Consider the following 27,302-nt stretch of genomic DNA (forward strand, 5'->3'; position numbering starts at 1 on the left):
GAGACTTGCTTTGTTTATCAAATAAAGCATTTGCATTTTAAACATTTAATAAAAGTTAAAAAGATATATATATATTTTTTTACAGATTAAGGTTTTAGTTATGATACTCCTAAAATAATTCAGCAGAAATCCGCAGTTTTACCAAAATTCTCTGCAGAAATATAAAAAAAAATGTCCAGATTGCCCTAGTAATAAGTAAAGCCAGACAGAATCTGCATATATTTTTAGCTAATTCTGCAGAGAATTTTGGGGAAAAAAACAGCAGATTTATGTGGAATGTTTTTGGGACTATCAAAAAAAAAAAAAAAAATGACATATAAAATAAAAAATATTTAATGTTTACAATACAAGTTCGATTTGATCCACTTATTTGGTAAACGAAACAATTCTCTCATATAATATATATATATATATATATATATATATATATATATATATATATATATATATATATATATATCTACTAAAAGACTGTATTGTAAATAAATCAAATAATCACTTCCATATTAGTCAATACTATTACTAAAATTAATGAAATACCCGAATAAATATAAATGTACACACATTTACACAACTAAATAAATAGACCTCATGATAGGCTAAAAATCTGCAGAAATCTGCGGATTGCAAGCGCGCAGATTCTGTGTGCGCCTTTAATATATGGTTTACCCGGTCAGATTGTGCTCTTTTCAAAAGAAGGCGGAGCTACAAATGCCTGTGCATCAGCATAATGGAAAAACGAGACTAATGTCCTATGCTAATGAGGAAGAGATCGTCACCAATAGGCGGGGCTTTACCCCACTGATGGCGTACAAAGAGAGAATGTCAATCAAAGGGCCCTATCATACACCCAACGCAATGTGGTGCAAGGCCTGACGCAATAGTTGTTTGCTAGTTTCTGCTTGGCGCAAGAGTCGTTTTGAAGTTTTGCAGCACACTGTTTAAATAGCAAATGCATTTGCGCTCATCTGTGCGTCCATTTGGTCTAAAAAAGGAGGCGTGTTAAGGCGCATTGCAGGTGCGTTGCTATTTTTAGGAACTAAAATAGACTGTTCAATAGACCAAATCAAAGCAGGTCCAGTGCAGAGCGCGTTATTTGTGCGCCTCGCTTATATATTGCTTAACACACACAGGATGTACAGCAATACGCAGATATCTTTACAAATGAAAAAGAATTAAAGGACTCAAATATTACAAAAATTATTATTTTCTAGCCTACATAACTATAAAAACCACTGCCTTCATGCCTTCTTCATCTCAGGGGGCTTTTTCAGTTTAGTCATAACAATCATTATTATTAGTAGTAGTAGTATTATTATATGCATATTTATATTTGTTTTTATTAAAAACAAGCTTACATTTGTCCATTGATCGTCAAAATAGGGCTCAAAGTGTTTCTGTTTTAATCAAGTGTGATTATAAAAAGTTAGTTTAATACATTTTTACCATTAGAAGCTGGTTTCATTCACAAAATTAGCATAATATGTCTCCTTTATCTATCAGCTAACATTAAAATCTGAACAGTTAGCAGCTTTAACAAACTGATTGTTTCAATTACACATCTGCCATTTCAATTATTGATTTATAAAACAATTTTTTTTACCATTTGTCCGCTTAAACCTTGTTTTCCTGGTGGACCTTCAGGACCCTGCAGTAAAACCCCCAAAAAGAAAACAGTCAACTATTTTCCACTGAAGCGCATTGAGAATCACATCAAATTATCCTTTATTATTGCTTCTGATCGAACCACAACCAAGAATTTTATAAATGTGTTGAATAAACCTTCAGTGCGCCCTGTCGCCAGCATTGTAAGGTTGATAAAAATGTTGTGCTGACAATTTAGATGCGTTTCATATGTTGTTTTGCTCTGTGGTACGGAAAATCCACTGCATGCCAGCGTGGAGGAAGTCAAGCACTTCATCTTGAAAATAGCACAGCATCACAATGTGCTTTCATTCATGCACCATTCACTCAGTTCTATCATCCACGGCCAGATAGACTTTTTGATGTTACTGACATGAACCCACGAGAATAATAGTGCTTAGCTAAATGCTTCAAGATCCTAAAATTAACCTGTCAATAAAAATCAATAACAATATCAATATAATCACATATGCTTAAAGGGATAGTTCACCAAATAAATCATTTACTAACTCTCAAGTGGTTTCAAACCTTTATAAGTTTCTTTTGTTCCAGTTGAACACAAAAGGAGATATTTTTTAAAATGTTACAAACCGGTTACCATTAATTTCTATATCAGAAAAAAAAAATACTATGGCAGTCATTGGTTACAGGTTTTCATTCAATCATTCATTTTCCTTAGTCTCTATTTCAGAGGTCGCCACAGCAGAATGAACCGCCAACTATTCTAGCATAGGTTGTACACCATAGGGTACACCATAGGTTTCAGCCACAACCCAGTTTCTGGGAAACACACATACCCTTTCACATTCACACACACACACTCATATATTACAGTCAATTTATACAACATGTCTTTGGACTGTGGGGGAAACCGGAGCGCCGAAAGGAAACCCATGAGAACACGGGAAGAACATGCAAACTCCACACAGAAATGCCAACTGGCCCTGCCGGGACTCGAACCAGGAACCTTCTTGCTGTAGGCGACCACTACAAGTTTCAAACAATTTATTTACTAACCCTCCAGTGGTTTCAAACCTTTATAGGTTTCTTTTTTCCACAAAAGGAGATATTTCGAAAAATGTTAGAAGCCGGTAACTATTGACTTCGATAGCAGAAAAAATAAATACTAGGAAGTAAATGGTTACAGGTTTTTATTCATTCATTTTCCTTTGGCTTAGTTTTTATTTCAGAGGTTGCCACAGCGGAATGAACCACCAACTATTCCAGAATATGTTTTTTGCAGCGAATGCCCTTCCAGCCACAAGCCATTACTGGGAAACACCCATACACTCTCACATTCACACACACAAACAAACACTCATACACTACAGAAAATTCACTTATACCGCATGTCTTTGGACTGTTGGAGAAACCGGAGCACCCGGAGGAAACCCACACCAACATGGGGAGAACATGCAAACACAGAAATGCCAACTGGCCCAGCCGGGACTCGAACCAACGACTTTCTTGCTGTTATTTTTCAGAACCTGTGAGCATTAAAGGTTTTAGCATTTTACAAAATATCTTCTTTTATGTTTAACAGAAGAAAGAAAATCAAACAGGTTTGTGACAGTGAATGATGACAGGATTTTCAGGATTTTGGGTGAACTATCCCTTTAAGAATAACGAAAATAAGCATTAAAGTAATGATATACAATTGAAATGAATTAAATTATTTCAATAACTAATTACTGTTTAAAATATGATATAATCAGTATCATTACTATAAAATATCACACAGAAGCTTGGCTCTATAAGAATAGTTCATTTCACCTTCATTCCCATCATTCCTTTCTCTCCAACTGGTCCATCTGGTCCCCTTGCACCCTGCACAGAAAATAAGGATTAGAGAACTGGCATTAAAAAGGAAGCAACACACATGGGTTTAAGAATATAACCAGCTGAACAGCAGAGGGCGCACTTGTACAAATAAAGACATATCCAACCAATGCACAATGTTCATTTCATTTTCCTTTGGCTTAGTCCCTTTATTCATCAGGCGTCGCCACAGTGGAATGAACCGCCAACTTATCCATCATATGTTTTACACAGCTTATACTCTCCATACACAATGTTCATTTAATTTATTTCATCTTACTTCAACATAGTCCCTTTTTTCATCAGGGGTCGCCACAGCGGAATGAACCGCCAACTTATCCAGCATATGTTTTACACAGCGAATGCCCTTAATACACAATATTGACAATGCAATCATCTAGGAGATATACATTCATTCATTTTCTTTTCAGCTTAGTCCCTTTATTATTCCTGGGTGACCACAGCGGAATGAACCGCCAACTTATCCAGCATATGTTTAACACAGCGGATGCCCTTAATACACAATATTAACATTGCAATCATCTAGGATATATTCATTCATTTTCTTTTCAGCTTAGTCCCTTTATTAATCCGGGGTCACCACAGCAGAATGAACCGCCAACTTATCCAGCATATGTTTTACACAACAGATTCCCTTAATACACAGTTCTAACAATGCAATCATATAGGAGATATACATTATGGCATTATTATAGCCAATGTATGACAACTCCAGATGACAAAGACAACTCATTTAAAGCAATTTGTTTGACTTATGATCTCGAGCAAGTCAAATCTCCGGCTCACCGGAGGCCTGAATGAACCCGGCTTTAAAGACTTCTGTGAAACATGAGCCGCTCACATTATGGAAGTGCAGTTATAGTAACATGGAGAGCTGCCATTGTGTTTCCGTCATGATGATTCATAGGCTTTATGAAAAATGTAGAGGCGCAGCTGGGTGATCTCTCGGACTTTGTGGGATTTCTTTGTCTGGAAGGTGGAAAGAGTGATCAATGGGGGATATTATTAAGGCTGCAAACGCCATAATAACAGATGTGTGGTGCTCCTCTGACAGCGCTTATGCAACACTGTTCCCTCTGTGCTCATGATCTGATGTCATGCAGGAAACCTTTGACCTTTTAGGGGCTAACGACAACATTTAGGCTGATTGGAATCAGAAATGTCGATCATATGAGGCGTAAAAATGAATTATTCTTTAAGGGTACTTCTTGACTTTAATAAAACAAGGCTCATTGGAATTATGTGCTCAGGGAAACATTTTTGAGAACTGAGAAATATGTACTCTGGACTGCATCTTTGTGCAGTTTTTGCTTTCACAAATCCACTAGATAAATCCACTGATATGACGTAGTTCCGGAAACTTCCTACTTCTCTGAACTTCTCCGACTTCACGGTCAGTTTCTTTTGACTGTTGTTTTGAAGAATATCACAACGGCGAACGCAGTTAGTATACAAGCCTTGTCTGTTTCGCGAGGTGTGCACGCAGTCAGCGGAGGTGAGTGGTGCAGCGCCAGGCAAAAGTATAAATCCGGCTTAAAGGTGAAGTAGGTGATCTTCCACAATGCTAACAGCTTAGCATATATCTCTGAATCACAGTCCCTCCCCTGCTATCTAGAGCCACGCCTCCTGAAACAGGATCACGTGCACCTTAAAGATGACAGCAAAAGAAGCCTCTCTCATGTGTTAAAAGCAACTAGTGCTTGTCCGGAGGCATGCAGGAATTACACTCATAACTAAGCCAAACTGACATGCTATATCAGACCGACTATTTAGAGTTGCATGGTAACAATATAGGTAGAGACTAGGCGGAATAGCGGTATTTACTTGTGTTTTTTTGTTAAACGAATTAAAATCTACATTATCGATGCTGTAAAAGGTCTCTTATGAAACTGAAAATAGTCTTATCAATCTCTTACCGGAAAATTTTAGTGGCTGAACAACACTTCTGTAAAGAGATAACCCATTTAAACAACCCAAGCTCATTCTGAAAACATAGTCCCGCAGACGTTTCTGGAGACAGCGGAATACATTTATTCGTATGTATACATACGTTTATTTTTTTCAAGCGAACGCTAAGGGGCGGTGTGACGCTGTTCCCTATCGTGCTTGCGGGCCGGCCGGCTGACCGCTTACCTCCTTGTGGAGGGCTTCCCCGCTGCAACCCGTTTGTCCACTCAGCTCAAACGTCTGAGATGCGAAAAAGCGCACAACAGCGGCCTCTCGCGGATTCGCAAAAACAAAAACTGCAGACGTACGTACCCGCCGGGACGTATTCAGCGGTCTCCAGAAACGTCCGTGGGACTACGTTTCCACAATAGGCTTGGGTTGTATTTAAACAACATCATCATGACTATCCTCTACCATGTTATTTCATACGTATGATGTGTTTGCACTTCAACTCCTCTCATGTATTTAAAATTTTGTCTGGCAACGTTTTATTTTTGCTTAATTGTTTTAATAATTTGTTTTAGTTTGTTTGTTGCTTGTTGTAAGGGACCTTTGGTGTCTAGAAAGGCATCATTTATGAGTAAAATGAGTTGTTAATATTATTATCAGTCCAAATTTAGCCTTGTCTTTTAGCCAAGACATCTATGTTTAGATGTGATGAAATTACTTGTTGGGTATGAACTTTCCTGAAGGGCTTGAACATGATTAAGGAATCACCTAACATTTAACCATATTATTAGTGTTTATCGACTGTTTTTATTTGTCCCTCCCAGGGTTGAGAACTCTTTCTATTCTTCAGTAAATGACATGAATCCGGGCCAGCAGTGAGATAAATGCACATGTCCATGAGAACTAATAGTACTGAGCGTTTAGAAAATGATGAGGCTGAAATCCCAGACCTTGGCATTCTCCATCAGTGGCAATTGACTGCTGTTCATCTTTTTTTGCAGAAGGATTAATGCTTCATTTGTAATGGCGAATTTAGTTTGAGAAATGTGTTTTTTGCGATGTGAGGACAGACAGCTTTAATGCTGATAGGATTTCCGATGGGAAGCCAGCAAAGCAAAGAATCGTATTAACACATTATACAGATTGAAACTGTAGCATGAAATTCACTGAAGTGTGAAACTTCAATGGAAATAACGAAATGTAGACTTTATTAAAGAGTGTTCTAACTTGGCAGGTTTGGTTAGATTACAACAAAGTCTCCCAAATGGCCATATATGAATATACATTGCGTCCAGAAAGTATTGATAGCGCTTCACTTTTTCTTACAGCCTTTTTTCCAAAATGCATTAAATTTATTTATTTATTTCCTCAAAATTCTGCACACAATGCCCCATAATGAGAATGTGAAAAAAAGAGTTTTTGAAATTGTTGCAAACTTATTAAAAACAGAAAACCTGTCAGCGCCGACATATAGCACCAGTGTGCTCATGGCGACCTGGGTTCGATTCCTGTCTCGAGGTCCTTTGCCGATCATTTCCCTCTCTCTGCTCCCAGTGCTTTCCTGTCTAAATTCTCTACTGTCCTATCAAAATAAAGGTGAAAAACCCCTAAAGAATAATTATAAATAAAAAAAAAAACTGAAAGATCACGTACAGAAGTATTCACAGCTTTTGCTGTGAAGTTTTAAATTAAGCTCAGGTACATTCTGTTTCCACTGATCATTCTTAAGATGTTTCAGCAGCTTCACCTGTGGTAAATTCAGTTGAGTGGACATGATTTGAAAAGGCATACACCTGTCTATATAAGGTCCCAGGGTTGACAGTGCATGGCAAAGCACAAACCAAGCATGAAGACAAAGGAATTGTCTGTAGACCTCCGAGACAGGATTGTCTCGAGGCACAAGGCTGGGGAAGGTTACAGAAAAACTTCTGCTGCTCTGAAAGTTCCAATGAGCACAGTGGCCTCCATCATCTGTAAGTGGAAGAAGTTTGGAGCCACCAGGACTCTTTCTAGAGCTGAGTGATCGGGGGAGAAGGGCCTTAGTCAAGGAGGTGATCAATAACCTGATGGTCACTCTGTCTGTGCTTCAGCGTTCTTCTGTGGAGAGAGGAGAATCTTACAGAAGGACAACCATCTGTGCAGCAATCCACCAATCAGACCTGTATAGAAGAGTGGCCAGACGGAAGCTACTCCCTGCCTGGAATTTGCTAAAAGGCATCTGAAGGACTCTCAGATCATAAGAAACAAAACTCTCTGGTCTGATGAGACTAAAATTCAACCCAAGAGTAAATGCCAGGCATTATGTTTGACCAGGCAACGCTCATCACCAAGCTAATACCATCCCTACAGTGAAGCATGGTGGTGGCAGCATCATGCTGTGGGGATGTTTTTCAGCAGCAGGAACTGAAGGACTAGTCAGGATAGAGGGAAAGATGAATGAAAACCTGCTTCAGAGTGCTCTTGACCTCAGACTGGGGCGACTGTTCATCTTCCAGCAGGACAATGACCCAAAGCACACAACCAAAATATTAAAGGAGTGGCTTCATAACATCTTGGTGAATGTCCTTGAGTAGCCCAGCCAGAGCCCAGACGTAAATCCTATTGAATATCTATGGAGAGATCTGAAAATGGCTGTACATTGTCCCAAAGACAGGTGTGCCAAGCTTGTGGCATCAAATTCTGAAAGACTTGAGGCTGTAATTGCTGCCAAAGGTGCATCAACAAAGTATTGAGCAAAGGCTGTGAATACTTTTTCTTCACATTGTCATTATGGGGTATTGCGTGTGGAGAAAATAAATGAACTTAATCCATTTTGGAATAAGGCTGTAACATAAAAAAGTTTAAAAAATGAAGCGCTATGAATACTTTCCGGATACTTTGTAGGTTTGTCTATAGACTACTATGTAAATTTATCTTAAATGACACAATTCTTTATTTTCTATATTATTTTATTATTATTATTACCTTTTTACAATTCTATATCCTGGATGATTTAGTATAATCATCTCAACACTTTAGGACAAAGTTGTCATTAATTACAAAAAATGTAGAGTATTTTATAGACCCTTTTGAGGGATGTAAACAATAACAATAGTCCTAATGCATTTTTTTGTTTTACATTTTTAATTTTCATAGCTTCCGAGAATCCCAAAAGGTCCACATATTCATAAATATTGTTATGCTAGCTGTTTTAACATTAAGTTGTGATTGAATTGCCTCTTGTTACAGTTATGAAATAGTTTGATGACAAGCAGGAAATGTTCATGGGCCAATGATATCACCACATTGAAATGGTCTTTAGATAACTATAAAAAGTTTAGTCCATCTGCAGTTGCACTAGTCGTTTTTTTCGAATTTTATCACAATGATGGAGTCAGTGCCACCCACACGATCTGCTCTGAATCAAAGCGAGCAGCGGGAGTCGAGGGCAAATAGAGGACAGACTCTCTGGAAAAGTGGCAAAAATCAAGAGCAGATTTTGGATTTTCAATGACTGCGAAAGTCAAATTTGAGTTGTTTGGATGTGTGTCATGCTGGTGGGTGTTATGGGAACCTGTGGGGGTTGCTGAAGAGTTCAGTTTTCGAGGACCGTTGGGAAAGTCCCAAGCCTGAGGATTGGATTGTGTCAATGATGTCAGAGTTGTCAAAAACACAGTCGGAGGGCTCTTCTTGTCAATATGAGTTGCCATTTGCAACCAATTTTACTTTCATAATATGAAGTATTTCAAAGAGAAACATAATAATCAATGAGAAAAACATGTACAGTGGGTTGATTTTGTCCATCAGGAATGGATTAGGTTGTGAAATTGAATATTCAGCAAATTGGATTATTAATTTATGAATATATAATATGAATTATCTTTTTTAATAACTCTTTTCTAATAACTCATTTCTTTTATCTTTGCCATGATGACAGTACATAATATATGACTAGATGTTTTTCAGGATACTAGTATTCAGTTTCAAGAACACTGTAAAAAATACATGCTATTTTACAGGTAATTGTCAGTATTTTTTTTTACAGAATTTTCTAGTTGTTTCATTATACAGGGGACTACCTGTTGTTTTACATATATTTCTTGTAATAAAAAATTCTAATATTAAATGTACAGTTATTGCTTATATTCTGGTATTACGTTCTTTTTCTGAATTTGAAAGGAAATTTTCTGTATTTTCAGAGAGTTACACATAATTTTACAATAATATTAATTATTATCACATGAATTAATTTATATAATTGCATTAATAACCTGTATAATTACTGTAATAATCTTTAAAGTCATATGAATTAATCTGCATAACTACAGTAATAATTATTATAATCACAATAATTAATTTGTATACTGGCATTAATAACCTGTATAATTACAGTAATTTTCTTTAAAATTGCATTCATTAATCTGCATAATTACAATAATAAATTATATATTTACAGTAATCATTTTTAAAATGACAGTAATAATCTGTATTATTGTAGTAATAATTAGTAAAATGGTAAAATTACCTGTATCATTACAGTTATATAAAAATGACAGTAATAACTTGTAATTATGGAGCAGTATATATATATATATATATATATATATATATATATATATATATATATATATATATATATATATATATATATATATATATATACTATTTTTCTTTCTTTCTTTCTTTTTCTTTTTTTTTTACAGATTATCAATTTTTTTTTTCTGACAGTTCGTTTTCAGTTTTTTTTTACAGTTTAAATGCTAATTATTAACAGTAATGAAGTGTAATTTAATGTATTTTGGCTGTAAATTATGTTCTGTATTCTTACAGCGTTAGCTTGTAATTCTGTGAATTACTATTACTTATTTTCAAATTTTTTTGAAATTGTTTTAGTGTAGGCTAATAAGGCAAGTTAGGGTAATTATGCAAATCAGGTTGCAATGATGGTTTGTTCTGTAGACAATTGAACAAACATTTTGCTTAAGGAGGCTAATAATTCTGACCTTAAAATGGCTTTTAGAAAACTAAAAACTAGCCGAAATAAAACAATTAGGACTTTCTCCAGAAGAAAAAAACATTACAGGAAATACTGTGAAAAAATCCTTGCTCTGTTAAACATCATTTGAGAAATATTTGAATAAATCACAGGAGGACTAATAATTCTGACTTCAACTGTATCTATGCAAGCACTGTTGTTAAAGAAAACGATCAGGTCTTACCCTTGTGCCTTTTGGCCCCCTGGTGCCACTGAGGCCCCTAGATCCATGAGGCCCCTGGAGGACACAGAAAAGACAAGAATGAATCAAACGTTCCCTCAGAAACCTCAGCTAGAGCTGGAAAGAGTTTCTGGCAGGCAAACAAACATCACTTGACCCGATTACAGCGGCTCTGTCCTTCAAAGCCTGATGTTTATATTTGTCCTCCGCTGCTTGCAGGGTCATTCAAGTGCCTGCAAAAGGCATTTCCTGCCAATTGGTTGCGTGACGCAACGTTTGTGTGAATAGAGCAAAAGAAGAGTTTCATTCAGGAGAAATGGGAAATACTCTGGTGTCTGTCAATAATGAGTACTGACATATTTAATGAAAGAATGTAAACAGCTGAATGTTGCATAAAGTTAGACAGACCTCACTTTTTAAGACGCTTTCTGTATTGTGGATTTGGTAACACTTTAATTTAGGTCAAAATTAATAGTATTACCAAATCATTATCTAACACTACTAGCCTAATAAACCAGCTGTTTATTAGTAGTTTGCAAGGTAGAAGTTGGGTTTAGGGTTTGGGTAAGATTAGTTTGGGTAAGTAGCAGAATAGGATCATACTTTAAAACTACTCATGAACAGTGGATATCTTAATAATAGGCTGGTACTGTAATAAGCCAGTAGTTATAAGCCTGAATTGTGTCCCAACTAAAGTGTTACGGTATTAACAAACCATTAACTAACACAACTAGCTTAATAAACTACTAATTAGTTGTTTATTAATAGTGTGTAAGGCAGAATTTTAGTTTAGGGTTTGGATTAGAATAAGATTATACTTTACAACTACCAATGAAGAGATAATATCTTAATAACAGGCAGGTAATCAGCCAGTTTGTAATAGTGTGAATTGTGAGCTAACCTTAAGTGTTAATGTGGATTTGGCTAGAAAGATTCAGACCAGATTATTGGACAACATGTGGATGCTACAGCAGCATATTAATATTTAAAAATTGGTGTAAATGTTGCTTTGTTCAGAGACTCGTTAGTTTAGATATACAGTCAACATTTGAAAAGGATCAAAATCTCTCATTAAAGTCTGTGATAATTAACTAATTACAATGTGTACTTTCAGTGTTGGGCAAGCTTGAAAAAACGTAGTGAGCTAAAATGTTAGCTACTCTACTTAAAATGTAGCTTAACTAAACTAAAAGCTACCCTCTTGGAAATCTAGCAAGCTAAGCTAAAAGCTATTTGGCAAAAGAAGCTTAGCTACATCTAAGCTATTTTTGCAATTTTCATTTTTAAATCGAAGCAACTTAAATCCAAGTCAATCAAATCTTAGTGATCAATAAACCTTTCAATGAAACAGATGAGGTATATTTTTCAGTTGAATTGTTTACCGCAAATAATATGCTGTACTAAACAGAAACACATTATAGTAACAGTAAAAACTAAAAATCCAATAAACCAGTTGTTACACATTTAAAATACTATAGTAATTTATAGTAAAGAGAAATAATTATGAATAAGCATTTTATTTCATATATGTTTACAACCCTTCATTAATAAGTTACACTACATAATGTAGTATTATCAGTAACTATCATGAACTAATAGTAATTACCGTAGTACTTTAGCTTCTACTACAGTGTATGTGTATATATATATATATATATATATATATATATATATATATATATATATATATATATATATATATATATATATATATATATATATATACACTCACACGAGTAGCAGTGCGATATGGCTGTATATCGGTACTGGTGGGAGGTGTGCGTTGACCCCACCAGTGTTTCAGATATAACTCCCTCAGTCATCTCTCCATCAAGCAACTTTCTCGTGTTAGCGTAATTGGTTGGCGATATCACAGATCAGAGCGAGAGGTGGCAGTAAAGCACCAAAAAAGTTTGTTGTCGACCACTAAAAAACAGGAAGAAATCATGGTTGTTGTCTCCATCATATGGATTAACTTTCATCAGCTAGACACCGGCCTCACAGCTCTGTGAATGTTGGTGCCATCACTTATTGATCCGCGATCGGTGAATGTAGCTTGTTTGAACGCTACTGCACTACTTGACTGATAAAACAGCTTCGCTACTGAAAAGCTATTCGATTAATAAATTAGCAACGCTACCACCATGCTATTGAGAAATGTAGTTAAGCTTGTAACATCACTACTTGTAGTGACGCTACTACCCAACACTGTATTTCACTAGTGCACATAGTTAGCCTTAAGCTGAACTATTAATCTGTGCAAGTTAGTCCACTGAATTATTATTACTATAATTTTTTTGTAATCTTTATTCAAAATCTAACAATTTTCTCCCATTCCTTATTAGCAGTCCTTCTCTGATTGCTTGAGATATGCTTAGCCATGTCCTTCCACCCAATAGTTGGCTGTGAGTGAAAGATGAGACGAGGAATGCAAAAATAAAACCCCGCCTCCTACTCAATATTCTGTTTAATTTGAATATGTATCATCATACTCAACTGAAAGTATTGGAACTTCTTATTCACTAAAACCTCAAAGTTATCATAAAAAACAAATTGTTCTTGTCTTAGGACAACTTAGGACATATTTTAAATGTTGACTACAATATTAAAATACATAACAGTGACTTACTGGAGCACCTGCTGGTCCAGACAGGCCTCTCTCTCCTGGAGCCCCTGGGTGACCCTTAAAACCAATCACAAGTACATCATTATGCAATCATCTTTCATATTAGAAACAATCTCTAATACCTGTTTCTATTGTGATTGAAAGTTATAATTGTTTAAGTGTATGCTATCTATGTTTAAGTGCTGAAAAGTACTGATTAAAAAGGAAAATATAAATAATAATAATAATAATAATAATAATAATAATAACCATTCATTCATTTTCCTTCAGCTTAGTCCCTGATTTATCAGAAGTCGCCACAGCAGAATGAACCGGCAACTATTCTGGAATATGTTTTACGCAGCGGATGCCCTTCCAGCTGCAACCCAGTACTGGGAAACACCCATACACTCATTAACACACACTCATACACTACGACCAATTATGTTTACCCAATTCACCTATAGTGCATGTCTTTGGACTGTGGGAGAAACCGGAGCACCCAGAGGAAACCCACACCAACACGGGAGAACCTGCAAACTCCACACAGAAATGCCAACAGGCCCAGCCTGGACTCGAACCAGCGACCTTCTTGTGTGAGGTAATAATAATAGTAATAATAATAATAATAATAATAATAATAAACAAAAACAAATCAAACTAATTGGCCAAACACACAGCAAAAAAGGGGGATATTATAATGAAAGCAAGGTGCAAAAGGGGTATTTCAAATATCAAAGAATTAAGAAAATAAACAAACAAATAATATGGTTAATACAGCTTATAAATACATTTAGTGTGCGTCCCGTTTAATTACATTTTCACATAATTAATATTTATGGAGACTTTTTGTACTTTGCCACTATATGGTTCCAAGTAGGAATGTTTTGAGTAATTTTGTACAGTAAAATGTTAAAAAATTGGAGAAATAATGTCCCATCGCCATTCAGTGGAACATGCTGTACATTATTTAAAATATTATAAAAATTATATAAACATAAATCCAAAAATATAAAAATATTCTTTAGTATATTTTAATAAGTGTTAGTCAGATTCATGTTTTTGTTTTGTTTTTTATTTTTACCCAATTTATTATGCTTTTAAATTGCATTATGAAATCTTGATCTTTCTTCCAACAACTTTTAACCTTGATAAGTTAAAAAAAGTTACTTTTATTAACATTTTTAATAGTTTAAAGCAGGGGTGTCTAAACTCGGTCCTGGAGGGCCGGCGTCCTGCAGATTTTAGCTCCAATTTGCTTCAACACACCTGCAAGGATGTTTCTAGAATTGCTAGTAAGAGCTTGATTAGCTAGCCCAGGTGCGTCTGATTGGGGTTGGAACTAAACTTTGTAGGACACCGGCCCTCCAGAACCAAGTCTGGACATGCCTGGTTCAAAGCATAGGTCTCAAACGCAATTCCTGGAGGGCCGCAGCTCTGCAGAGTTTTGCTCCAACCCTGATCAAGGTGTTCAAGACTACTAGACATTAATAGATCAGCTGTGTTTGATTAGGGTTGGAGCAAAAAAGTGCAGAGCTGTGGTCCTCCAGGAATTGAGTTTGAGACCTATGCTTTAAAGTGATGTATTGTCTGGGTTGGTGCTGTATATTATGGTACAAAAACCTTGTAATGAACCACCAGCACATTTTCTGTTCATTTACACACCTACGTCTCTTTATATGTTATTTCTTATACATTATAATATTTCAAACTACTAAAATGTCAATTAAAAGTCACTTTGTTAAACTGGAGTGTTGAGTTTTCAACATAAAAACTCAACAGAGCAGAGATTAACGTCCCATAACGCAATTCACAATCATAAATAAATAGACAAAAACTGTAAATCATAAAATACGGAACGTGTTTACTTGTTAACAGATTTTTTTTTACAGTGCATGTTGTTTATTTTTGCATAAATATATTGTTACATATGAACATATTTCAACACTTTGTTTACACAAAAGTTATTTGAAACATGCCCTCTATGTACTGTACATAAAATGAAAGTGATGAGGATACCAAAATAGATCATCTTATCTTCGACTCATTAACATCCATTCAGCAAGATGCTTTTACTTGAAACAAAAACAATAAAAGAAATATTTTTCCTTTCAGAGAAGGACATATTTTATCTTGCAGCACTGGCAGATTGTTTCACTTATTGCATCTGTAAACAAGTTAAAAAACAAATGAAACATTTACCAGTGCATCAAGACAAATACACGTTATGAAAGCCAGAATGTCTTCTGGAGTTCTGTTTCTCAATTATATTTATTTTGTTGTCAGCACTTTTTAGATGTTTCTAAAAAACAAGTCTTAAATATACCAAAGCTAAGGAAGATTCCTTGCTTGCTGGCAAGTATACAATAATCAAAGAAATACTTAACTTTATTAGGATATTGGCTAATTTTAAAACTTTACTAGAGTTACTGATTTGAGTTGTATTATTTTTTTAATCCATTCAGCCAATTTCTGGGTCTGACAGGAGCCCTTTCAGCTTAGCTTAGCATAAATTAAAGTAAGTAAAGTACCATATCTGCAGCAGGTACAATGATATCATACAGCATCAGATACTAGTCTGAAGCTGGGTAATTAAACAACAGTGGTGTGTAATGTCATTGCTTCTACCTTTACCATTGTATGGCAGCAAAGTTACTTGATTGTTACGCCAAAGTGAGAGTATAGTTCCTAGTCGTATCAGCCTCGAAAATAACAACTTAAATTTTCTTTTCATCTACATGATGAAGCTACAGAAGAGTAAAACTTAAAATAGGAAAATTATGTAAAAAAAAAGATCAAATTTTGAGCGAGATGCTAACGGTCTAATCAGATTCAATGATTTATGCTAAGCTAAGTTAAATGTGCTCCCAACAGAAGCGGAGATCGACTGAATGTATTAAAAAATTGTAAAACTCATCTCTTTAACTCAGAAACTACAGAGACTCGAGCTTTAAATGTAAAAAAAATAAAATACTGAAACTTTTTAACATTTTTTGAGTGAGATGCTAATAGTCAAATCTGATTCAATAATTTATGTTAAGCTAAGCTAAAAGTGCTTTTTAACTCTGAAACTACAGAAGATTCAAGCTTTAAATGGAAAAATTATTGAAACTCTTTTTAGATTTATTTCGAGCAAGATGCTAATGATCCAATCAGATTCAAATATTTATGCTAAGCTAAGCTAAAAGTGCTCCCAACAGACCAGAAGATCGACTGAATGGATTCAAAATAGTGAAACTCAAGTCTTTAACTATAAAACTAAAGAAGATTCAAGCTTTAAATGAGAAAATTATTAAAACTCTTTTTTTACAATTTTTGAGCGAGATGCTAATGGTCTAATCTGATTCAATGATCTATGCTAAGCTAAGCTAAAAATGCTTCCAACAGACCCGGAGGTCCGCTCAATGGATTTAAAATGGTAAAACTCAACCCTTTAACTCATTTCTGTTGGATTGCCCTGAGCACCATACATAAAGACAGTGCTAAGTGTTATAGGAACTACTGAAATGACGACAAGACTGGAAGCTTTCTCTTTTGGGTTTCTTTAGAGTGCCTTGAGTTTGGTTTCAACTTTGACATTGTTCCCAAACCACTTTGCACAGCAAATGGCTACAATTTCCTTATGTCATCGAGAGGGAAATGACTCTTGCAGCAGTCGAGCTGATTCTCTCGTGAATGGAAAACGGCTGATGAGGCATTTTCCTACATACTACCAATTTCCAGCCATGGCAGTTACAGTGACTACTGAAGGTCAAGTGAGTATTAGAGTTCCCTTTGAGAGCAGAGACGAGATCCAGACTTACTCCTTACCATGGCTCCCTTTTCTCCAGGTGGCCCAGGCTGACCCGTCTCACCACGATCTCCCTGAGAGCACAAGACAAATATATAAGTAAAGTAAAACAGCACACTGAAATATCATTCTGAGCAACTACAAAACAAACAAAATATTTGGGGTGAAACTGCTGGCAAAAACTGATTTTATTTTCTCTCAGTCTAACAGAAAGAAATAATAAAAAATACAGTTTTAGGTGTTTCTGTTATCACACTTAATCAATGTGTCTGAAGAGTTCAACTACAGCAGACATTTTTAAAGTCTGATTTCTAAAAAACAACCTTTTTTTTCCTGCACTGAGTCTCCAATTCAGCAATACTTACAAACACCAAACCTAACAGTTTTATTCATATTTATATTCCAAAGGTTTTTATATAGAGGGATATAAATTTTCCACAAAGGGAAATTCCACAAATTTTATTCTTTGTCTGCATTATGAAATGATTTTAGAATTTTTTTCTCTTATATATTGACTCTAACATGTGAGACAGATAGAATGACAGACAGACATGGATGGATGGATGGATGGATGGATGGATGGATGGATGGATGGATGGATGGATGGATGGATGGATGGATGGATGGATGGATGGATGGATGGATGGATGGATGGATGGATGGATGGATGGATGGATGGATGGATGGATGGATGGATAGATAGATAGATAGATAGATAGATAGATAGATAGATAGATAGATAGATAGATAGATAGATAGATAGATAGACACAGACAGACAGACAGATAGCGACAGACAGATAGCGACAGACAGACAGACAGACAGACACACAGATAGATAGATAGATAGATAGATAGATAGATAGATAGATAGATAGATAGATAGATAGATAGATAGATAGATAGATAGATAGATAGATAGATAGATAGATAGATGCCAGTTTAGTGGCTAATTCATACGAATTCGTACGAGTTTAGTCGTACGAAATTGTACGATTTTAAAAAGGAGGCATGGCACCTAACCACATCCCTAAACCCAACCGTCATTGGGGGATGAGCAAGTCATACTAAATTTTACGAATTAGATTGTACGAATTCATACGAATTAGCCACTAGATCAAAAAGTTACGAATTGCCATGAGACTGTGTTGGATAGATAGATAGATAGATAGATAGATAGATAGATAGACAGACAGACAGACAGACAGACAGACAGACAGACAGACAGACAGACAGGCAGGCAGACAGACAGACAAACAGATTGAACAAAACAAGGATTTTGAACCTGACTTCATCGAATGTTCTGATTTTTGTGCAAGAAATGCTTGCAAATTTGCAAATATTTCATTAAAATAAAGCCTCATTTGCATATTAAAATATAACATTTTAGAAAACTTGTAATTCAATCAATGTTTTAATGCAGATTTTAATGAAATCAATCAGCTTTGGATGTATTGGAGGATGCATTTTTGTTTTTTTAACCACATCAATCTGAATTCAGTGATTGCATTTTGCTGAAATGACTTACAAACCTTTTCTCCAGCAAGTCCCATCTCACCAAAAGGCCCGACGAAACCAACAGGACCCTATTGTGCAGAGTAGAAATGGAAAAATATCATTAACGACTACTAACTATAGATTAAAAGTGTTAACTAATATACCAAAAATCCATCAAATCCTTTACCCTCTCACCAAGCATCCCAGGATTTCCAGTCATTCCAGGCTCTCCCTAAAGTAAAGGATTTAGATGTGCAATTAAAAAACTCACTTTGATTATTAATAATTTAATTGATATTAATAATCACTTTGATTATTAATAATAACCTGTAACAAGAAACATGCGTCCGTCCCTTCATCCGTCTGTCTGTCTGTCTGTCTATCTGTCTGTCTGTCTGTATATCTATCTATCTACATTACCCATCCATCCATCCATCCATCCACCCATCCATCCATCCGTTGTCCGTTTATTTAAAGTATCCATCCATCCATCCATCCATCCATCCATCTTGTCTGTCTGTCTGTCTGTCTGTATATCTAAAGTATCTCTCTGTCCGTCCATCCATCCATCCATCCATCCATCCATCCATCCATCCATCCATCCATCCATCCATCTATCCATCCATCCATCCATCCATCCATCCATCCATCCACCCATCCTTCCATCTATCCATCCATCCCTCCATCCATCCATTCATCCATTAATCTATCTTGTCTGTCTGTATATCTAAAGTATCCATTCATCCATCCATCCGTCCGTCCGTCCATCCATCCGTCTGTCTGTCTGTCTGTCTGTCTATCCATCCATCCATCCATCCATCCATCCATCCATCCATCCATCCATCCATCCATCTATCTTTCTATCTATAAACGATAGCAGCTTCAAATTTTTTTCCTGACATATCCCAAAAAATAACAATACAAAGTGTATTTATATATAATATTTAAAAGCAAGTGTATTGTATATACATTGTTAGACATTGCAAGTGGATAAATAAATTATTGAGAGTTAAGAATAAAGACAAAATAAAGAATAAAGAATAAAGTCCACTTTTGAATAAGTGGCCATGGTTGAATAATCTAATTTAATAGAAATTAGACAGCAAATCGCATTGCTTGTTTTGGATGTCATGCATTCGTACCTTCATCCCTTCCTCCCCTGGATTGCCAGAGATACCTTTCCTCCCAGGTCTGCCCTGAACAGAAAGCAGAAATGACCCATCGTACTGGACTCACAGCCCTCTAAATCTACACATCGATCTCATTAGCTCCTGTTTCTGCGACCAATCTCCTCCATTCACCAACAAACCAGCTCCAGAGACAGCAGCTTCATTAAATAACCCTCAATCCCAATGGACCCCCCCAAACAAATATATAGTGTTTATATTGGAGCCCAGATGGATTTTCTCTAGTCATCTATTAGCTAATGTCTGACCCTTATTAGCTGAATTATCCATACTGCCCTCACTTGGACAGACCGAATAATAAACTGTGAGTTTTTTTAGCAAGGATTACTGTGTGAGAAACCAGGTTAAATGCAATGAGCTGTTAATATGAATTCGTCCCTAGCTGTCAGGTACATGCAGCTGTTCATACGGCAGGCTCTGGCATGAAACAGCCTATTTTTTCCACTACAGTTTACACTATCGCTGCTGAATCTGGGTCAAGTGCGGACACAGCGTTCCCAATTGTTTTGGGAAAGAGAAGCACTGTTATATTTGGAGGGAAAAGCGCACAAGATAAAAGTCTTTGCTGAGTGACATAAACCAACAGGAGTGTGTGAAGCCTATTACTCCATTATGCTAAGTGTTCGACTGTAAAACAAGGAAATATAGTTAAAGTACCAGAAAAAGAGGCTGTCAAAATTGGATGATAATGATTTTCACGCTTAGGTAATCACAGAATGAACAATGAAGTGCTATTTTAGCCATAGATTGGTTATAAATCCTGGATTCACCATAAGCAACCATGCTAGATGTTTTCAAATCTGGAAATGTATAGTTATTGTATTAAAATATGAACTACAAACAGTTGTTAGTGTGATTTCATTAAGCAGAACATCTATGTTGATCCTGAAACAACATGCCAGTTAGAATTAAGGGATAAGTTTACAGTTTATGATAAGTTTAAGCTTAGGGTTATGTGCTTATACATGCTTGCTATCCAACTATTATTCCCCTCTGATTTTGGGAATAATTTAGCTATGGTTGAGTTTAGAGGTAGGGATTAGGTATGGATTACAAACAAAAATGACATTCCAGGATCAACATAGATGTAAATCCAGGATCGTATCGCATGTGGCAAAATCACATCCAACAGAATCAGTAGATTTGAAAAAAAAAATCTGATCAATAAGTCATAAAATAAAAGCAATAACATATGGACATTCAAAGCACGCCCATATTTTTATAGCAGGACCTGTAGTTACAGTCTACCAGTTGTGTAATGGTCAAGAAGAGCTTGACCTTGTTTGTTATGTAATGAATGTAATCTGTCAGCTGTGTATTTTAAACTCTTTTGTTTTCATTCTGGCTTGTTGCGTAAGCGAATGACACATCTCTGTAAACCAATAGTGTTCAGCTACCTGACTAGCTCCGCCTTTTGGTACCCTTTCTCGTGTTTGGTAACCTTTTGAAATTGTGCCGAAAAAAGTGGTAGGGTACGGTTTGGTTCGGTACGCCTTTTGACAGTGGAAACGGCCATATATGCGTACCAAACCGAACCGTACCGTACCACTCAGTGATAACGGTCCAAAAGAGTTGAGAATCAAAATGTGTGTATAATTATAAATAGGACCCATGTGGCTCTTAAAGTGACAAAGTGCTGTAAAACTGCAGCCTAAATGTTCATATCAATAATAATAAAAAAAACAAAAAGAAAAACTCACTCACTCACTGCTCTGACTGAAGTCTTTTAAAGCTTTAATAAGAAACAAACCAAGTTTAATTCTTAGTGAACACTACGCTGTTTCATTTGCATATTTATATCCTCTTGAACCCCCCTCCCCCACCCCATGTTTTTTAGGACTGAAATCAAAAACATTTTGATCATATTTTATAATTGTTTGAAATAATCAGGATTTTGACCAAAATAATCATGATCATGGTCATCTTTGCCATAACCTAGCAGCACTAGTGTAAACAGCACCGATAAGAATAAGGCTAATGGGCTAATTACCGCTAGTGGATTCTTGCTTTAAAACTTGGCATCCACACTACTCTGGCAACTTCAATCCATGAAAACAGTGCGTTCTAAAAACCATTTTTAGTTTAAAAATGCTGGTACTCCATTTCAATATAGACAGCCTGAAACACAAACTTTTGAAAACTGAGGTGGGGCCATCCACAATCAATCTCTGACTGGTCAACAATTGTCTCATATGACCATTACAGAAGCGCTAAGGCAAGGCAAGTCAAGGCAAGTTTATTTATATAGCACATTTCATACACAGTGGCAATTCAAAGTGCTTAACATAAACAGGTATAAAAGAGACAAGCCTAAAAAATAACAAATAATATAAAAACAGATAAAAACAGCATACAGTAAAGAGAGTTTTTTTCATTTTCCGAATGACCAGTGTATCATATTTTTTCATTTTACTCTGTGACTTTCCCATTCTGGTGATCACCCCTCCTGTGGACTTTTTCGCTACCTATTAATCCCTATTAATCCTATTAATACCCATTGGACGTCTCCAACATATTACATTTTTTACCTAGGATCGAAAAGTTAAGCTTTACAGCTTTAATTACATGCCCCCCCAGTTTCAACTTCCTTCTGGAAGTAAATCGCACTGCCCCTGATTTCTACCCCCTCCTTGGAGTAAATCCCTTTAGCTGGCCAAACGTAATAAAAGATCTTGATCTCAGCCACACGCCAGAATGGTGATGGCCCAAGTTAAATCTTTTAACTGCCCAATCAGATTTTTTCCAATCAGTTTTTCCATTGCTAAACTGCAAGTACAGATGCAGGCAAAATATGCGCATGAATGGTCACGTATCGCACATTTTACTCTGTATAGTGGATATGGGGATTGTTTTTCTGAAATGCAATAAATATTGCAATTTGGGCGATGGCCATTTTAATTCTAAAATGCAGTTTAAAAACAAAGACATTAAAGTAAATGTAGCCTAATGTTGCAGACATGTAGTCTAAATCTAAATCTAGATATCTAGTAGTTTTATCAAAAGCACTCACCTCTAGTCCTGGAGCCCCTGCTGGTCCCACTGGTCCCTGATCTCCCTGTGGTTTCAAACAGGGCCATTATTATTTATTATACTGCATACCTGCAAAATTACACTTATGAAGACTTTAATATTGCGTTAACTTGCCTTTTTAGGCTTTTTCAACTGTATGAAGCTTCCAATACATGTTTATTATTCATATGTTGTATAATTCCTTTATGTTTTTGCTGCTTGTTCAAACTAAATATTTAAAATGAGCTGAATTAACACAATTCTTGAGTCTTTTTAAGGACAACTTAATTGTTTTATGTTCAAACCACTTGTTAAGAAGTTAACTTAATTGTATAGGGGCAACGTGAAGGTAGAGTGTGCAGCCAAGCATTTTTTACAATGTAGATCTTGCTGATTATATGATGGAATGAGAACTGATGCAGTTTATATTAAAACAGCTTCAAATAATGTTCATTATAAAGGATAAATAATTATGAGGTAAAACTATTACCATATTACTATTACACTATTACTACTAACTTTAAGGTCCCTTTTTTTACATATGTTCCTTGTCTTTAGTATAGTACCTATGTGTATTTGCAAGCAATTAACCCTAAACCTCTCCTGCATTCTAAGCTTAAACCTATAGCAAGTACATGTAATTATTGAATATTACTCAGTAGTTAAATGAAGATACAGTGCAACAAGGATTTCTGAAAATAAACTGTAACCAAAGATCATTTTCACACTTTAATTATTTTTTAGCATTTAATCTGCATGTTTTGGATTGTATTTTAAATGATCGCTTTAATTTATTTACCAACATTCTCCAGCAAGTGAATTCTACTTTGGAGAAAAGAAATATCTGGTCAAATGATAAGGATCTAAATTTTAACATGATCATCTATAATCATATTATTGAGATATGTTCGGGTAGTCAGGGGCGGCACGTTGGCTCAGTGGTTATCACTGTTCCCTCACAGCAAGGTCTCCGGTTTGAGTCCCGGCTGGGTCAGTTGGCATTTCTGTATGGAGTGTATAGAATGTTCTCCCCATGTTCGTGTGGGTTTCCTCCGGGTGCTTTGGTTTCCCCCACAGCCCAAAGACATGTGGTATAGGTGTATTGGGTAAGCTAAATTGTCCGTAGTGTATAGTATGTGTGTGAATGAGAGTGTATGGCTGTAAGGGCATCCGCTGCGTAAAACATATTCTAAAATAGTTGGCGGTTTATTCTGCTAACTAAGCTGAAGGAAAATGAATGAATGAATGTTCAGATGGTCATAGATCAACAGCAAAATCTAGCGACGTGATGTCTGGCTGTGAGAACGCAGCTTTATTCCAAACTTCTGACTGCTAGTGTACTTTTATTTGGATGTTAAAACAGCAATGATTCATATAAAATGTGCTGTACTTTCTTAGAAAATAAACATTATACACTTGGCCATAAAAGTATGGCTTTTCACGCCAAGAAAGTAACACTCTGGTCTAAACTGGTCTCTGTCACTTCATTTAATGTTGTGAAGCTGAAGTTTGGAAGTGCAGTCACAGTTCGGTGTTTTCAGTTCGGTGTTTTCAAACATTTCAGTTTGTTTATGTAAAAAAAATGGTTTCATTTTAACAAAAGTATAAACAAATGGAGTCATTTAATGATACGATAGCATAATAATAAAACTTCCAGCCCTAATGGGTACCAATGTCCTGTTACACATTTGAACTTACACATACTAATCAGTGGGTTGTTACATGTGTGTAGTTACACCAGTATTACATGAGTAAATACTATGTACCAGTGTGTACATACACTGTAGTTACATACTAATTACACATCTAGTTACCATTTAAGTTCACATGTATAAGCAACAATATAAAGTGGGACCAACTTTTATGTTTAGAAATGTGTTAAAAAAAAAATATTTCCGTTACAAAGAAATATACAGAAGGGCTAATAATCCTGACTTCAGCTGTATACATTTATCATTTACTAATTTATATAATTCAATTGTACATTTAGATGGTCCTACCTCGAGTCCAGGGAGTCCTCCAGGGCCTGGAATGCCTCTCACTCCTGCATTCCCCTGGACAATAAAAAACAAACAAAAAAAAAAACAGAATTAAATTTGCATAAACGCCACCAATTTAATATATGAAACTTAATTACAGATTTATAGAAAAAGAGACACACACCTTTGGGCCCTCAACACCATTCTGTCCTGGTGGTCCAATATCCCCTGGAAAACCCTGAGAAACAGTCACAACAACAGACAATAAAAGAAAACTATCCTTTATGTAAGAAGATTAAGATGGTATTTTTTTGTATTCTATTATATTTGATCATTTATAAACTATGCTGAGAATGACATGACCACAGAAAGCTGGCTGTAAGATGGCATGACATGTTTTCAACAAAGTTCTTTTGGCTTAATTAATTTTAATATTTCGCATCAACTAAACAGGATTTTGTTAAAATAACACAAAAAAAATCATGTAATGCTGTCTATTTTTAAATGTAAAGACTTGGAAAAATTGCATGTGTAATCATCCGTCTTTTGAATATAATGACAAAACACTACTAAACCAGGCCTCGTCTCATTCCAAATTCCAAATTTACACTGGATTTTGTTTCCCTACAATGCATTTATTGGCATCCAACATCGATTGTATGACTGTCTTTTAATCAATTTTTTATGTTTTTTTTAATGCCAATATTAGATGTCAGTTTGATGTTGTTTTGACATCAAGATAGTCAATTGACATCAAATCAATTAGCAATTTTGCAGTGTTGTAACGAACAAGGTACCTACTGGGTTGTATTGGATATAGTTGTGCAGTGAAAATCAAGAAACCATTAGTCTTTAACATACAAAGGTATGACCTCTGATTGTGGTCAAATAAAGTGACCGCACAAATACCTCAGGACCAAGTGGGCCGGGCAAACCGTCTGGACCTCGATCTCCAATCTTCCCCTGAAAGTCAAAACAACTTGCTATCATTTGTCTCTTTGTTAAATCAGCACAAACATTTGTTTTATGACCGGATTAAATCAATATATTGTTGTTAAAGGTCCTGTGAAATTAAAATTACGTTTTTTAAATGTTTGAATTGAGTATTTTAGTTTTAACGATGTAAGCTAGTGTGCTCCAAAACTGCTAATAGTGGTGCTTAGAAGATATAAAAGCTGATGTAGACATCCAAAGCTTGCAGTTTGTCACTTCCGTCTAAATGAATAAATGATTTTTGAATGACCACCTCAAACTCATTTTCTTTTCAGCTTAGTCCATTTATTAATCTGGGACCCCGTTATACGCAGTGGATGCCCTTTCAGCCGCAACCCATCTCTGGGAAACATCCATACACACTCGTTCACACTTAAACACTACGGAGAATTTTTAGCCTACCCAATTTACCTGTACCGCATGTCTTTGGACTGTGGGGGAAACCAGAGCACCCGGAGGAAACCCAAGCGAATGCAGGGAGAACATGGAACAACTCCACACAGAAATGCCAACTGACCAAGCTGAGGTTCGAACCAGTGACCTTCTTGCTGTGAGGCGGCAGCACTACCTACTGCGCCACTGCGTCGCCACTACCTCATACTTCAGTTCCAAAATCTCACATTTTCATCTCAGTTCTCAAAATCTTAGTTTCATCAAATCTTGACCAATCAAATGCTCTCTAGCATCTGGCATGTCCCGCCCCTTTCAAAACGCTTCTCATTTGCTTTCATTTGATTAGCTTGATCTCAACCACTCTCACTGGCAAATCTGTGATAAAATAAAACACTATTGGCTGTTTTTTAAAGGGGAGGAGCTAACCATGCCTCAACCTCTTTTCATGTTTCATTTGAGATAACATCAAACATCAGGTGCATCTTAAATTGCATACTTATGCACTATTCTACACCATTGTGTATAAATTGTGTAAGTAGTGCATTCACACTGAAAACTCTAAAACATAGGACTCAAACTCGTTTCCTGGAGGGCTGCAGCTCTGCACAGTTTTGCTCCAACTCTAATCAAACACAGCTGATTCAACTAATCAAAGTGTTCAAGACTACAAGAGACTATTACGCAGGTGTGAGTTGGAGGTGGTTGGAGATAAACTATGCAGAGCTGTGGCCCTCAAGGAATTGAGTTTGAAACCATTGCTCTAAAAAGAATAAGTGCACTTTAAATACTCGGATGATGCACTTATTCAAAGAAGTGTGGAATGTTGGACACTTCATGTACTCAACAGCTGCTGCTTTGCTCAGGTAGCGGAAGGGGCGGAGCTTTTGGGCATCGTTGTTGGATTACTTTATTTACTTTAGATTGTTAAAGCAAAATTCTCCTATGAGAGTTATTACACCGCCTCCCGATGGTGAATGCAGTTATACTCATGATGGGTATTGTTTGGTAGTTTGGTCATTTATTTAATTAATTTGGCAACTGTCAAACGTCATCTGGGAAACGATTTGAATTTCCATTTAGTACAAAAAAAACATTAGTGTTCCATTCGGGATGACACTACATATTGTAGATATACTATACAGTTTATAAGTACATAGTGTACACTACCTGACAAAAGCCTTATTGTCAATCCCAGTTGTAAGTGCAACACATAGCAACATGACTTCTAGTTGATCATTTGGAAAAGCATCAGAAAGTAGATTTTTCAGATGAATCA

At 35.9% G+C, this 27,302-nt stretch overlaps 1 protein-coding gene across 10 annotated transcripts in view; it reads right to left on the reverse strand.

Moving 5' to 3' along the window:
• The window catches only part of col27a1b (collagen, type XXVII, alpha 1b), a 147,200-nt gene that overhangs the window by 26,400 nt on the left and 93,498 nt on the right, over positions 1–27,302 (reverse strand). For 7 of the 10 annotated variants that reach the window (XR_012405978.1, XR_012405979.1, XR_012405980.1 and 4 more), the window contains 12 exon segments: positions 25,550–25,603; positions 24,825–24,878; positions 24,662–24,715; positions 22,663–22,707; positions 19,608–19,661; positions 18,653–18,697; positions 18,501–18,554; positions 16,990–17,043; positions 13,204–13,257; positions 10,578–10,631; positions 3,418–3,471; positions 1,604–1,648 (listed from right to left, as the gene is read on the reverse strand). Coding sequence is in view for 5 of the 10 variants with exons in the window: in XM_073950527.1 (XP_073806628.1) it covers positions 1,604–1,648; positions 3,418–3,471; positions 10,578–10,631; positions 13,204–13,257; positions 16,990–17,043; positions 18,501–18,554; positions 18,653–18,697; positions 19,608–19,661; positions 22,663–22,707; positions 24,662–24,715; positions 24,825–24,878; positions 25,550–25,603 (621 nt within the window). In the remaining 5 variants the exon portion in view is untranslated. 10 annotated transcript variants of the gene reach the window in all.

Source organism: Danio rerio, chromosome 5, assembly GCF_049306965.1.
Source record: "Danio rerio strain Tuebingen ecotype United States chromosome 5, GRCz12tu, whole genome shotgun sequence".
NCBI classification, from domain to species: domain Eukaryota; kingdom Metazoa; phylum Chordata; class Actinopteri; order Cypriniformes; family Danionidae; genus Danio; species Danio rerio.